Source organism: Cynara cardunculus, unplaced genomic scaffold (genome assembly GCF_001531365.2).
Source record: "Cynara cardunculus var. scolymus isolate 2C unplaced genomic scaffold, CcrdV1 Un_Scaffold_4868, whole genome shotgun sequence".
Classification (NCBI taxonomy): Eukaryota; Viridiplantae; Streptophyta; class Magnoliopsida; order Asterales; family Asteraceae; genus Cynara; species Cynara cardunculus.
In genome coordinates this window covers 25983-40144 of record NW_020202114.1, presented here as the reverse complement: position 1 = coordinate 40144, position 14162 = coordinate 25983, and the positions used below count along the sequence as shown (strand labels likewise).

Genomic DNA, 14162 nt, shown 5'->3' with positions numbered 1-14162 from the left:
TCCTTCTGGTTATATTATAAAGGCTAATGTAACATTCAAGATTGTCCGCCCAAGTGGATATTTATATAATAATATTATTATTGAGTGGGTCCCAAAAAAGAATTTTGGTCCAAAAGAAATCTTGATTCTTGATAAAGAATGTCATTTTTGATGGCCATGAAACCAAAAAAATCACATTTTTGATGCTTCTACCTCACTTCCATTTCACAGATTCAAAATCAAAATCAAACTTGTGGACCTCTTTGAGTGCCTTCTATCCATCGTTCTTAAATTCCCATATGCTATAATGTCATCCACCGCTTCTAATCACATTCCCAAACCTCTCTACCCCCGAATCTCTTCAAACTTTGGTGGTTCTCATCACCAAAACCCTAATAAATCTTGAACATGTCTTTCACAATTAAACTCCGAATCGCTCCAGCCATTTCGCATTTCGATCTCAATCGCAAAACCCATAAAAACTCCACCATTTCACGGACACCCATTTACCATTCCAACCAATTATCCACTTCCCTCGTGTTTCGTACCAAAAAAATGGTGTCTCCCATCATCAAGAGTTCTTTGATCGAGCCAGACGGTGGGGTTTTAGTTGATCTGGTCGTACCGGAGAACCAAAGGGATTTGAAAGCTTCAGAGGCTGATGGAATGGTGAAAGTGCAGTTAACGAAGATTGATTTGGAGTGGGTTCATGTGATTAGTGAAGGATGGGCGAGTCCATTGAAGGGTTTCATGAGAGAAGATGAGTATTTGCAGAGCCTACATTTTAATTCACTGAGATTGAAGAATGATAATGGGTCTATGGTGAATATGTCTTTGCCTATTGTTTTGGCCATTGATGATGAAACTAAAGAGCGAATTGGGGGTGCTAATGATGTGGCTTTGGTTGGACCTGATCAGAAAACAATTGCCATTCTAAGAAGGTTTGCATTTCTCTTTGATTATGTTGAAATGCAGTATTTGATGTCTTTGATTAATAGCTTTTTTGTAGTTTAAATCAGAGTGTATCTTTGTGTTTGGATTAAATGTGAAAGATGGTAGCTTTCTGGAGTATATGTGGCAAGCTTCATGAGTTCAAGATATATGAATATGAAGTTATAAACATGGTTTTGAGCTCACTAATGAACATAGATTTGATGAATTAGAAGGAAACCAAGAAGATGGGTGATTGTTTGAATGCATTTGTTTTAAAATTGATCACTAGATTGAGACATGACATGTAGATTACTCATATAGGGGAAGGTTTAAATCAGAACTGCAAGTATTTTGAGATAATGGAAACCAACTATTCATGCATTATTCACAATGAATTTCATGATAAAAATGCATGATGCTTATGATGAAAGTGTGATATCATGAAATATGAAAATGTATGATATTCATGATTATTTAGGGTTATTCATCATGAATAATACATGAAATAGTTGGTTATCAAAACCGTAAATATTTTTATAGCATGGAAATCAGCTATTCTTGCATTTATTCACGATGAATGTCATGATAGATATTCATGATAAAAATTGCATGATACCATGAAATATGAAAATGTATGATATTCATGATTATTTAGGGTTATTCATCATGAATTATACATGAAATATATTCATATATCTACCTTTATATGTGAGTTTGTAAGTTTATCTTCTTCTTTTTCCTCGCAATCTAGGAAATTTGCACTCAAGTTGTTCATAATGTTAAAACCGAAATAATAAGTTGCATCATGACTTACTGTCTTTCTTTTTGGTGTCAGCATTGAGATATACAAGCATAACAAAGAAGAAAGGATTGCTAGAACGTGGGGAACCACAGCTCCAGGATTACCTTATGTTGAGGAAGTAATAACGCCAGCCGGCAATTGGCTCATTGGTGGAGATTTAGAAGTGTTGTCTCCTATTAAATACAACGATGGTCTTGATAACTACAGGCTCTCTCCCAAGCAACTTCGTGAAGAATTTGATCGCCGTGAAGCTGATGCAGTTTTTGCTTTTCAACTAAGGAATCCTGTGCATAATGGGCATGCATTGCTGATGAACGACACACGTAGGAGACTGCTAGATATGGGTTACAAGAATCCGATTCTTTTGCTTCATCCTTTAGGGGGATACACCAAAGCAGATGATGTGCCATTGGATGTTCGTATGGAACAACATAGCAAGGTACTTGTTACGCTTTCATAATAAGAACCTACCGTAAAATATCATACTTTTTTTGTTCCAAATAAGGCTTCTTCTTTCTTTCAATGACGATACAGTTTTAGGTGTCAAAGGTGTTACTTGGTTAAAATTAAATGCTAGTTTTTATAATTTAGATGTAATTTCTTAATGATGATGAATAAAGAGGGTAAATTTTTGGAAAGAGGTTGATAATGTTTTTTTGATTAACCTGGATATCCAACCCGCTATGCGAGCTGTCTAATCCCTGGGCGACCACCTGCTTTGCAGATAGCCCAGAGTCACCGCATTTGAACCTCCGTGGTCACAAGGGGATTTTTATTCCTCCTTGGATTTGAACCTGGGACCTCCTGGTACTTTGGACCTATGGATCTAAACTCAAACCAATCAGGCACCACCCTTGTGGTTAGGTTGATAATGTTTTGAAAATGAAATTTTTGGAAACAGGTTGAAATAGATGGGTAATCTCTTACAAGAGATTTCTTGATAAGCATTTACCTATTTACGAGTTCAAGTGGAATTTTTTTATATAAATTCAACATTATAATATTCTTAGAGGTAAAATATATAATTACAAACATTCAGACAAATCGGATTCTGCTTTCAAACTTCAGCACCACCTCTTATGATAAGAAGTTAAACGAGACTTCAGAGTTTAGCACCTCTTAAAAACATAAACCCCAAAGTTCTAAAATACTCTCCATCTACTTGCTATTAGAGAGAATGTGAGACTTCAAGGTCATGCTTGTCAAAAAACCAAACACACTCAGTATGTCCCACTCGGGAGTAGGGTGTGGGGGTGAGATGCATACAAACTTGCCCTCTACCCTAAAGAGTAGAGCACATGTTTCCTTGAAGATCCCCGATTTGCGAAAAAGTGTTTGCAAAATCTTAATGAAGACCTGAGTGCTTCAGAGGGTTTGTCAAGAAAAGTGTAGACATATTTTAAAGATTTGATTCTTGTTCAGGTCTTGGAAGATGGCGTACTTGACCCCAAGACTACGATCGTGTCTATATTTCCATCGCCAATGCATTACGCGGGTCCCACTGAAGTACAATGGCATGCTAAGGCACGAATAAATGCAGGTGCTAATTTCTACATCGTGGGTCGTGATCCTGCTGGGATGGGTCATCCTACTGAGAAACGGGATTTGTATGATCCAGATCATGGTAAAAAGGTGTTAAGCATGGCTCCTGGCCTCGAGAAGTTGAATATTTTGCCATTCAGGGTATGCTTTTCTTCGTCTTCACATAATATTTACTTGGTGACTGATTGGAAATTAATAGTCTCTTCTTGGTTTCTTCTTTCCCTTGATTTCTTTCATGGCCGATTGTAGCTTTTAAGATTCTTTGCCCTCTAAAGGGTATTCTCACTTTTTTGCTGAAAAACAATGGCAAAATGCATAAAAATGCAACAAAGATTCAGAATTTTGTAGTCTATACCCATTTTGCTCTGACATTGATGACGTGGTCACCGGTTTAAGAAAGGGTTACAGTGAAGTTGATGATAAAACTTGACATCCATGCCTTCAAATTTGACAAGATCGGAGCATGTTAGTGGTCAAAATGGGTAAAAAAATAGGAAATTTTGGAACTTCGTTACATTAAATAGGAAAATTTGAAACTGCTAACCATAAGGGTGGTGCCTGATTGATTTGAGCTTGGCTCCAAAGGTCAAAAGTACCTGGAGGTCTCAGTTTCAAATCCAAGGAGGAATAAAAATCCCCTTGTGGCCACGGAGGTTCAAATGCGGTGACTCCGGGCTATCTGCAAAACAGGTGATCGCCCTGGGATTAGTCAGCTCGCATAGCGGGTTGGATATCCAGGTTAATAAAAAAAAAGAAAATTTTGAAACTGCATTGTATTGATTGAGAAGATTTTTTTTTGTTATACTAAATAGGAACCAAGGCAAATTTCGTTGCGTTTTGCTCAAAAAACAAATACGGAACTATCTATTGATTGCTCAATTTAGTTAAATTCGCATCTTTATAGGCCAAAGAAAGATAAGAGAAAAGAACAGTAACGTAGAGCTTTTATTAGTCCAAATATCTTTTAGAAAAATAGATTATATTCGTATAACGTTATAAGTCAATATTGAGCTCTGAACGGTCGTGTTTGGTTGTCACCATGAAAATTTATATATGTATTAAGGTAAGAGTATTTCAAGATTGGTTCAGAATCACGTAGACGTATCATGATAAAAACGTGTCTTAATCTACTAATGTTTGTTACAGGTGGCTGCATACGACACAGTGGCTAAAAAGATGGCTTTCTTCGACCCTTCACGTGCTAAAGATTTTCTTTTCATCTCTGGAACTAAGGTCAGTAGTTAAATATCTGGTTTGTCCGATTAACTTGTGCTCCGTATTTCCGTATGCATCAATTGACAGTTAAAGAAACCATGGAATATACCGTTTTCTGATAAATTTGAGAACTTGGTATAACTAAATTATCTGATTATATGCTTCATGGAAACAACCGCTCTACTCTTTGGAGTAATTGAAATAAAAAAGAGTTTGTGCAAGCAAACCAAATGAACCCAATATATCCCACCTGGCTTATTCCATATAGCCATTTTGGCTCAATGGCTTGATGAATAAGCCGTAAAGTACAATTGAGTTGTAATCATTTCTCTATCCTCCCCATAACTACAAGTCTGTGAAAAGTTCTGCTACCCCACAACTACTAGACTCGACAATCGTTCTTATGCCCTATGAAGCTTGGTTCATTGTTACACCATAATGAAGACGATGAAGCAATTCGATTTGGCCAAAATCCATTCCACTATGAAATTCCTCTCCTACGACGGACATTATCGATGGTGGCATGAGCCGCCACTCCCCCTTAGTGGCTCCGCCTCTGCTGGGGAGGGTAAGATGTATGCAGACTATTCCAGCCCAAGGGGTCGAGAAATTGTTTGCTAGAAAGGCAAATTGCATGAAAATGTAATGTACCTTGTTTTGATTCCTATCTTGTGTAACGTACTTTCAAAATCTTCATTTTGGTACCTCATATGTGACATCTCAAACATTTAGACCAAAGTACATTACCCGAAATAGGAACATTAGCAAACTACGTTCCATTTCCATGCATTCTTATATATAAACTATGTATCTAAATGTTTGAGATGTCAACATCTGACAAGTTCTGAAAGTACGTTACATAAAATAGGAATCGGGTTAAAGTAATTGCATTTTCATGCAATTTGCATTGCTAGAATCGGCAAATGGATATAATACATAAAAAATCTACTCTCTTGGTGCTTAAGCTTTCTTCTAATTCAATCGGCTTTTTGTGGTACTTGATCCTTGTTAAAATACGTGCAGTTGAAATCATCGTTTTCTGCTAAACTCGTTGTAATGTAATCTATTCGGGTTAATTTCAGATGCGAACTTTTGCAAGAACAGGGGAGAGCCCTCCAGATGGTTTTATGTGTCCGGGAGGATGGGATGTTCTTGTTAAATACTATGCAAGTTTGCAAGTCGAAGAAGCTACACCGGCTGCAGTATCCGCTTAGAGAAAGGACTCGGTTTTTTATTTAAAAAAACGACTCAATTGTAGCCGTTTTTCCTTTTTGGTTTGATTTTTTGCTAAAATTTTTCGACTTGTATCCGATACTAGGTTGTAATTCATCGGATATCGATGGCTGTTTTGGGCATAATTGGTTTTCTTTGTGAAGTTGAAAGTTTAAGATCAAAATGGATTTGTAGGATTATATGCATTGCCCTACTTTGCTGTTATGTGTCTTTCTTTTTAGTTCTTGATTTTGAAGATTTTGGATTTTTTTTTCTTCAACAGATTTTCAGAATTTTCTTTAAAATGGAGAAAATATTAAAATATTAAGGGGGCGTTTTGTTTGATAGAATGGTTTGAGGATGGTAATTTGCCCGACCCGAACGGGGATTCCCCGTTAAAACGGGCCCTGGGGCCGGGCCGGGATCCCCGGTAGACTCAAACAGGGGTCGGGTATCCCCAATATACTCAAACCGGGGTCAGGGATCCCCGGTAGAATCAAACTAACGGATATTTTTCATGCGGTTTGATGAGGGATTAATAGAGATTTGACCGAGCACTTTTTTCCTTTTATCGAATGTTTTTTATCCTTTACCACATCAAAATCGATTTTATGACATTGGTCCCAATGGTTTTTAATTAGGTAAAAGACAAAGAAATTTGATAAAATAACGAAAATACCCTTTGTTAAGATAACTTTTTAAAGATCTTTAGAGAAAGGAACTGAATCTACATGTTTTTGCAAACCACAATGACCATTTTATAATTTTGAAACTGAAGGGACGAAAAATGTTATCTATGACAAACCACAGGGACCAGATTTGTAGTTCACTCTAAAACGAAGTTTTGCCTACCACATTCTTCGACTATATTACGTCATAAAAAATATTATATTTATAATACATAATATTTAGTTTTAATTTTATTTTTAACTTAAAAAATATTTTTAAATTATTAAAATTTATTTTAATAACCTTGTACAAATCCCTTGAATTAATGCTATATTTGGAAAACTAGCTAATAAGTTATTGTTAATTAAAAAAATTAGTTGATTAATTAATCATGATTGATAAAAACTGATTAATAAAATGGTGTAAAAAATATAAAATAATCAAAAAAGAAATGTTAGAAACATCTATCAATTCTTAGACTACATAATGTGCTTAAAACAAAGAATTAATAATATAATATGTTAATTCATATAAATAAGATAATAAAAAACTTAAATAATAAATATATTAATTATATTACCTAAATTTAATAAAAGTAAACTACAATTTTAGTCCTTGTGGTTTATACGAATCATCAAAAGTGGTACCTAGGCTTCAAATACAATTAACATCCCTACTGTTTGCATTTTGCATTGAAAGTCGTCTGTGGTCGCTAACTTCGTTAGATTTGTTTGTTAAGTAAAGGGCATTTTGGTTCTTTTATCTATTGTTTTTGTCTTATTCTGTTTTATTTATATTTATTAATTATGTTTTTTTTTTTATTTTCTTACTAAAAAAATCAAAAAGGTAATATTATATTTAGTAGTTATATATATATATATATAGAGAGAGAGAGAGAGAGAGAGAAGCGATCAAATGAAAACCACTACAATTTGTAAAAACCGTGCAAACCACCCTCATCCGTCGATTTCATTATTTAATCTTATGAATTTTTTTCATGAAATTGTTTAATCTTGTGAAATTGTTTCATATAATACTTTTTTTGATGAAGTTGTTTCATATATGGTTATGAAATTGTTTCATATATGGTTATGAAATTGTTTCATATACTACTTAATGAAATTTTAATGAAACTGTTTCATGTATTTCTCTAAAATTAAAATAATGAAGATGATAATATCCATGATTAACACCCATCCACAATAAAAATGATTAATCAACCTCTCATAATTACAAAAAAATAAGCAAAATGAAAAATTATGATTGGTTGAATGAGGTTTTTACGGTTTTTACAAATTGTTTCATTCGATCAACTTGGTAGATCCAAAAAAGAACACCCACTGAACGATTTGGAAACTTATGCACACATCTTGGAATGAATTGGTGATATTTGCAATCGATGATTAATCTCGAATCCCTCTCATAAACGAAGAGAGGGTGGCTAAAATAACAGGCGAGATTAAAATGAGATATTTGTGTATGTGTGTTTGCAGGTCTGGATGTTGTGTTGGAGTAAAAAGATGTGAGTTGTTCACAGGAGAATACCGTCGGAGACGTGAGTTATTCACCAGAGATGTTCAACGGTGATCGTCTTTGTGTCCATGTTGTTATATATGTGTTTATGTATATAATGTCAACATAAATTAGAGTAAATTACAATTTGGGTCATATGATTTAACTAAATTATTAACTTCTCCTTCTAAAAGTAAAAAAGACAAAAACACCCTAACTTAATGGGAAAAAAAATAACAGATTTGAGTCGAGGGACGACTTTCAGCGCAAAATACAAACAATAGGGACGTTAATTGTAATTATTGAAATCTAGGGACCATTTGTTATGATTTGTGTAAAACACAGGGACCAAAAGTGTAGTTTACTCATTTTATTATTTATGAAAAAAATATAATTTTTATCTTTATATAACTTAAAAAGGCACTTTTAAAATTGCTATATTTAATTTTTGGTTGACTAAACCATTAAATAATAACATAAAAATAAATCTAAATTAGTAATTAAAAATTAATATTTACCAATAATTTTTAAGATTAGTCGGTTAAAAGCTTACCCGGGTAAGCATTTACCAAGTCACATTACCTCACCGGATGAATATGACAAAAACCAAGAATTTTACCTGGTAAGCACGAAGGCAAGGATCGGGAGTCTTACCCGGTAAGTGATGGTGACAACTCTTACCACAATTAGCGGTTACTGGGTAAATTGTTGTATATGATGCCGTGTTGGTGGACTAAAATCTTACTCGGTGAGTATGTGATAGTGTTGAATTTTATTGGTAAGCGCTTATCAAATAAGTGCTTGGTAAACAGCAAATCTTTGAATAATATCAATTAGGGTAAATTGCGTTTTTCGTCCTTGTAGTTTGTTAAAAATTGCTATTTTCGTCCCTATATTTTTGAAATTGTGATTTTCATCTGTGTCTTACAATTCATTGTTATTTTCGTTCTTATGATTTATAATTTATTGATATTCTTGCATCTGTGGTTCGTAGTTCTTTGTTATTTTAGTTCCGCATACTTAAAGGTTAAAGTTAGGCTCACAAACGAAAATAACAGTAAATTGCAAACGATAAGGACGGAAAAAATAGTTTCAAAACCATATGAACAGTTCACAATTTTTAACAAACCATAGAAATAAAACCCGTTATTGACTATAGTATTTATTATAACATAAAATAATTAATATGATTGGTAAGAATTCAAAATAATTATTAATTAAAAATTAATTCTAACTAATTAATATGAATTTACAATTAAGTAGTAATAAATGGTCTTAATAAAAATCAACGTATAATTGAAAAAAAATGTCAAAAAACTCCTGAACTTTATTGAAACACTATTCTAAGTAGCATTTTAATAAGCTAACTTATCCGCTAATTAGCTTATGACTGTCTTAAAAACACTTCTAATAAGCTCAAAAAATAAATTAGCTTAACTAATGGCCGTTTACCTAAATGTTTACCCGGTAAGTGTTTAATATTAGGAGTCAACACTATAATTTATTTTATTGGGTAAGATTATAGTACATCAAAATGCATCCTATACAACAATTTACCTGGTAAGCGCTTACCCGGGTAAAAGTCGTCACCCTCACTTACCGGGTAAGACTCTCCATCTTTATCATCGCTCTTACCGGGTAAGATTCTTGGCCCTTGCCATGTTCATCCGGTGAAAAAAATTACCCGGTAAGTACTTACCGGTTAAACATTCAGTAAACGGCCACTAAGTACAGTTTTCTTTGGACTTGTTAACGGTACTATTTTTTTTTTCATTTTATGATGCATAAAGATTTTACAAAAATGTTTGACGATCATAAGTGCATTTTAACGACGACAAGCTACGATTTTTTTGTGAATCAAAATGAACGATATTGATCAGTGATAATATGATAAAAGACAAACATATTTCATACATCGTTTTTAACAAGAAACCGAATAGTCATTGTTCATTATCACGCCGATCTGAAATCGACAAAATAGTACATGATTTGGTAGGAAAATAAAGCGACCACACAAAATTAAGTAGATTCTATGTTTTCTTATATGGTTATAGAAGTAAATATTGTAGCATTTATTGTTTTTGCACTGTTTTTTATTTTAGTTTCCACTGCTTTTCAAGCCATGATTGACATGTCCGCCACCAATATTGTTTGAAAACATGGTTGGCATCTACGCCATCGGTATGAAAAGTACCTTATGTGTGTGTGTATATATATATAGAGGGCGTTCCAAATGCAACCCATCACATTTGTACAACTAGTATAACCCAATCAATTGAGATATTTATAGAAATGATGAGAGTTCATTTATTATGATTTGAATATTTATGGAAGATGACTAAGGTTAATTAATTATGATCAATACTTTATATTATGAAACAATCAAAACTTTTATGAAATTACATATTCATCAAATTAAATGGACGGTTGAGGTTGAGTTGTATTGGTTGTACAAATGCAAAAGATTGCATAATAATCCATCCCCTCTCTCTTTATATATATACTATATTATAAAGCATTTGACAAAAACTCTTAAAAAACCATTTTTTATGCATAAAGTACTGTATATTGATGCATATTACTTAAAATTCAAGATTACAAGTAAATTATGCATAAGTACAACTTATTAAAGCTCACTGTTTGAATTCATGTAACTAACTATGGATAAACATAATCAAATAAATGATAAACATCTCATTTTAAAATATAAAAAGTATAAAATATAATTATCAATATCTAACAAAATAATTAATTATTATCTTTATAAAAAAATTATATTATTATGACAAATATAAATTACTTCGTTATTGAACCTAAATTAAATTATAATAAAAAAATTGAATTAAAAAATTGCACAAAATATGAGGAATTTTAAATAATTAATTTGATACTAATATCAATATATTTTTGTCAATTTTTTATGATATTTAAATTTATATTTTATTCAAAATTAAAAACATAATCACTTTTTCAAAATCACATAAAACCATATTATAACATCGACTGAGATAATAGAATAAAATAAAATATTAAATTAAGATGTATCTCGCTGCATTACGTAAGTACCTTTCTAGTATATATATGTGACCGCATGTGAGAATAAAAGTTAAGATGAAAAACATAAAAATAGATCTGGATCCTTGATCACTTTTAATCTTACCCTCACTCTATGAATTACACTTATCATGGAGATTGATCTGGTGCATTTCAATGCACCACATTAGTGTTGATTTTCAAATATGATTGATCCAATAGTAAAGATCCTATTTTTACTTTTCTCATCATAAATTTCTTTCTCATAAACAAATATTTTATTTTTAACTGTCTTGAAATTTCAAACTTAATATATTTCTATTTTGAATTAAAATAATTTGGAATATAATATAATATAATTTATATTAAAAAATATTATTTAAAAAAAGGTAAAATCTTCTGCAAGCCTAACGTGGTTAACAATAAATGGGTTCAGTCACATCTGGTGTGGATGCTTAAAGAAGCGCACGTGGTGTTTTTTTAGTCGGATTCAATTACTTTTTAAATTACAAAATATATATTTTTAAACGCTTTAAATGAGGAATATAAATATATAATTTAATTAAAATAATTTTTTTAAATGTATTTGAAAAAAACATATTAACCACAAATGTAATGTCTGATTGGTTTAAGCTTAGACTCCAAAGCTAAAAGTGCATGGAGATGCCAAGTTCAAATCCAAAGAGGAATAAACATCCTCTTATGACCATGAATGTTCAAATACGGTGATTTCGAGTTACCCGCAAACCGGGTGATCGCTAATTTGCCATGAAATTAATCAGCTCGCATAAAGAACAACGTATAATATACCTTTAATATATAGATTGACATCATTTAGAGTCACAATGTTGACTATTTAAAAAATGGTTTAATTAAATAACAAAACAATTTTAATTCATTAAAAACCGAGTTAAAAACATAATATCCACAAACGATCCAATCTGTAAAAAAAATACAACTCTTATATTACAACTGTCAGACATAAACTTTTATTTATTTATACAAATATATTATCATTAAAAATTAGAATTTCCACATTTGCTTGCAAACCATGTTGGTGCTTCTGTGCATTTCCACTATTTCCTCACATGTACTTCCTTGTCTTAGGATTGTAATATCAATCATTTTTTATATTTTACCGTTTTATGTATGATTTTATTTGATTCTGACATAAAAAAAACACATATAATATTATTTTTTAATTTTTTAATATGTTATTTTGTTTATAAATTTTAACATGAATTTTTATTAATATATATATATATATATATATATATATATAACAATTAATGTTGTCTTCGCCAAATATTGTTGATTTTATCCTTTTATCCAGGAGCGTGCATCAGACGGGTCACGCTGGCTCAGGTGGGAAAATAAAAAACAAGATCGGATTTCGGATATGAAAATCAAGCCCCAATTTTTGGATTTTGGATTGCTTCGGGTTTGGGTTGGTCGGGTTTGTGGTTGAAGTCAGTTGGGTTCGGGTATAGTTATAATGCAAAGTGTATATCTAATCGATTTTGACGATGAATCCAATCGATTTAGAGTATTGATAAATCGATAGTATGCTTAGAAATTAAAAAAGAACATGACCGACTACGATTTTTAGAATTTTCAAAAGATAATTAGATAAACAAGTATATTTATATAGTATTTAATATATATATATATATATATATATATATATATAAAGAGAGAGAGAGAGAGGTGAGTTATTATACAACCCCTTACATTTGTACAACCAATACAACCCAATCTCAACCGTCCATTTAATTTGATKAATATGTAATTTCATAGAAGTTTTGATTGTTTCCTAATATAAAGTATTAATCATAATTAATGAACCTTATTCATCTTCCATAAATATTTAAATCATAATAAATGAACTATCATCATTTTCATAAATATTTCAATTTATTGGGTTGCATTGGTTATACAAATGTGATGAGTTGCATTTGAAATAAACTCTCTCTCTCKCCCTCTCTCTCTCTCTCTCTCTCTATATATATATATATATATATATATATATATATATGGGTTGGGTTCACGTGAGACCAAGGGTTTTTCGTGAGACCCGTAAGACCAAATCATGTTCATTGATCAACTTTATAAGTTAATGATCTAATGGTCTAAAGTTGCACGATGGCAATTTTGTGATTATTGAGAAGTCTCATGGCATTTATGAATGTTCGGATTGTCAGATTGTAGATCTAATCCAAGGGTTGAGAATTGGTCTTACGGGTCTCACGAAAAACTCTTGGTCTCACATGATCCCAAGTCATATATATATATATATATCTATATATATATGTATGTATATATATATGTATATATATTTCTGGTTTTCGGACGGATCGAGTGGCCAAAAAGTAAATCCAACCTGAACTCAAATTTCCCCAAAAAGTTGGTTTTCAGATTTCGAGGCATTTAGATTTTACATAAATACCTTATTTTCGTTCGGGTTTGGGTTTGGATTTCAGATAATTCAGGTTTTACACACCATACTTTTTTATCACAAATTGATTTACATTAATTAATTTAATTATCATTAAACAAAATGTTTAAAAATAGTTTTATATAATCTATAAATTATAGATCCACGAATAGTTCTTTTAAAAATATATTTATTTCTTATATAATTTTATTTTAATTTGTAAAAATTATTATGATTTTATAACAAAAATTAACAGAAATAACCAATCAACAAATAGGGTTTTATTTTTTCGTTATTTTCTAACCCAAATTCACTTTTTAGCCAATCCTTCCACACAAGGCTTATACATATACATAAGAACTGATTTTCGACAAAAACAAATCAATACACGTGTAAGATTGGCTAAAAAGTGAAACCATCTATTGGTTTTGATTATTTATTTAATTTTTTTTAATAAATAACTTATTAAAATTCAATCACCAAAAAAAGAACTAAAATATGTTGATATTATATTCCAAATCAATCACCCATGAAAGTTGAAACATCACATGTTCAATCATCAAAATTCTATCTTCACACCAATTCCATCTTATTTTTGTAAACATGTGTTACATATTTTCTTCAACATATTTATAGGCTTTGAATTTATTGTTACAAATATAGAATCAGATAAATAGTTTATATAAGTAGAAGAAACCGTACGTTCAGTTTGTTAGGTAGAATTTTCACACGAAAAAACTTAAATAACTGGTAATCGTAAATCTTACTTTTAGTCGTAGATTCGTCATTCCGAATATCGTTCATGAAATCCGATTGAGGCCAGTGTCCTAA

General features: G+C 31.5%; 1 protein-coding gene across 1 annotated transcript; it reads left to right on the top strand.

The window, feature by feature from the left end:
- Positions 1-216: 216 nt before the first annotated feature.
- On the top strand, positions 217-5905 carry LOC112504191 (ATP sulfurylase 2-like). Its single transcript, XM_025108140.1, has 5 exons — positions 217-920; positions 1748-2153; positions 3137-3397; positions 4403-4489; positions 5554-5905. The coding sequence occupies exons 1-5, from the start codon at positions 388-390 to the stop codon at positions 5683-5685; spliced, it is 1419 nt and encodes a 472-aa protein (XP_024963908.1). The 5' UTR covers positions 217-387; the 3' UTR covers positions 5686-5905.
- The last annotated feature ends 8257 nt before the right edge of the window (positions 5906-14162 follow it).

What these genes read in the sequence shown, in the direction of transcription:
- LOC112504191 (XM_025108140.1), top strand. Translation starts at nt 388, where the DNA reads ATGTCTTTCACAATTAAACTCCGAATCGCTCCAGCCATTTCGCATTTC. An exon ending in GTATGGAACAACATAGCAAG is followed by an intron (nt 2,154 to 3,136) that starts GTACTTGTTACG and finishes ATTCTTGTTCAG; the next exon opens with GTCTTGGAAGATGGCGTACT. An exon ending in TTTTCATCTCTGGAACTAAG is followed by an intron (nt 4,490 to 5,553) that starts GTCAGTAGTTAA and finishes GGTTAATTTCAG; the next exon opens with ATGCGAACTTTTGCAAGAAC.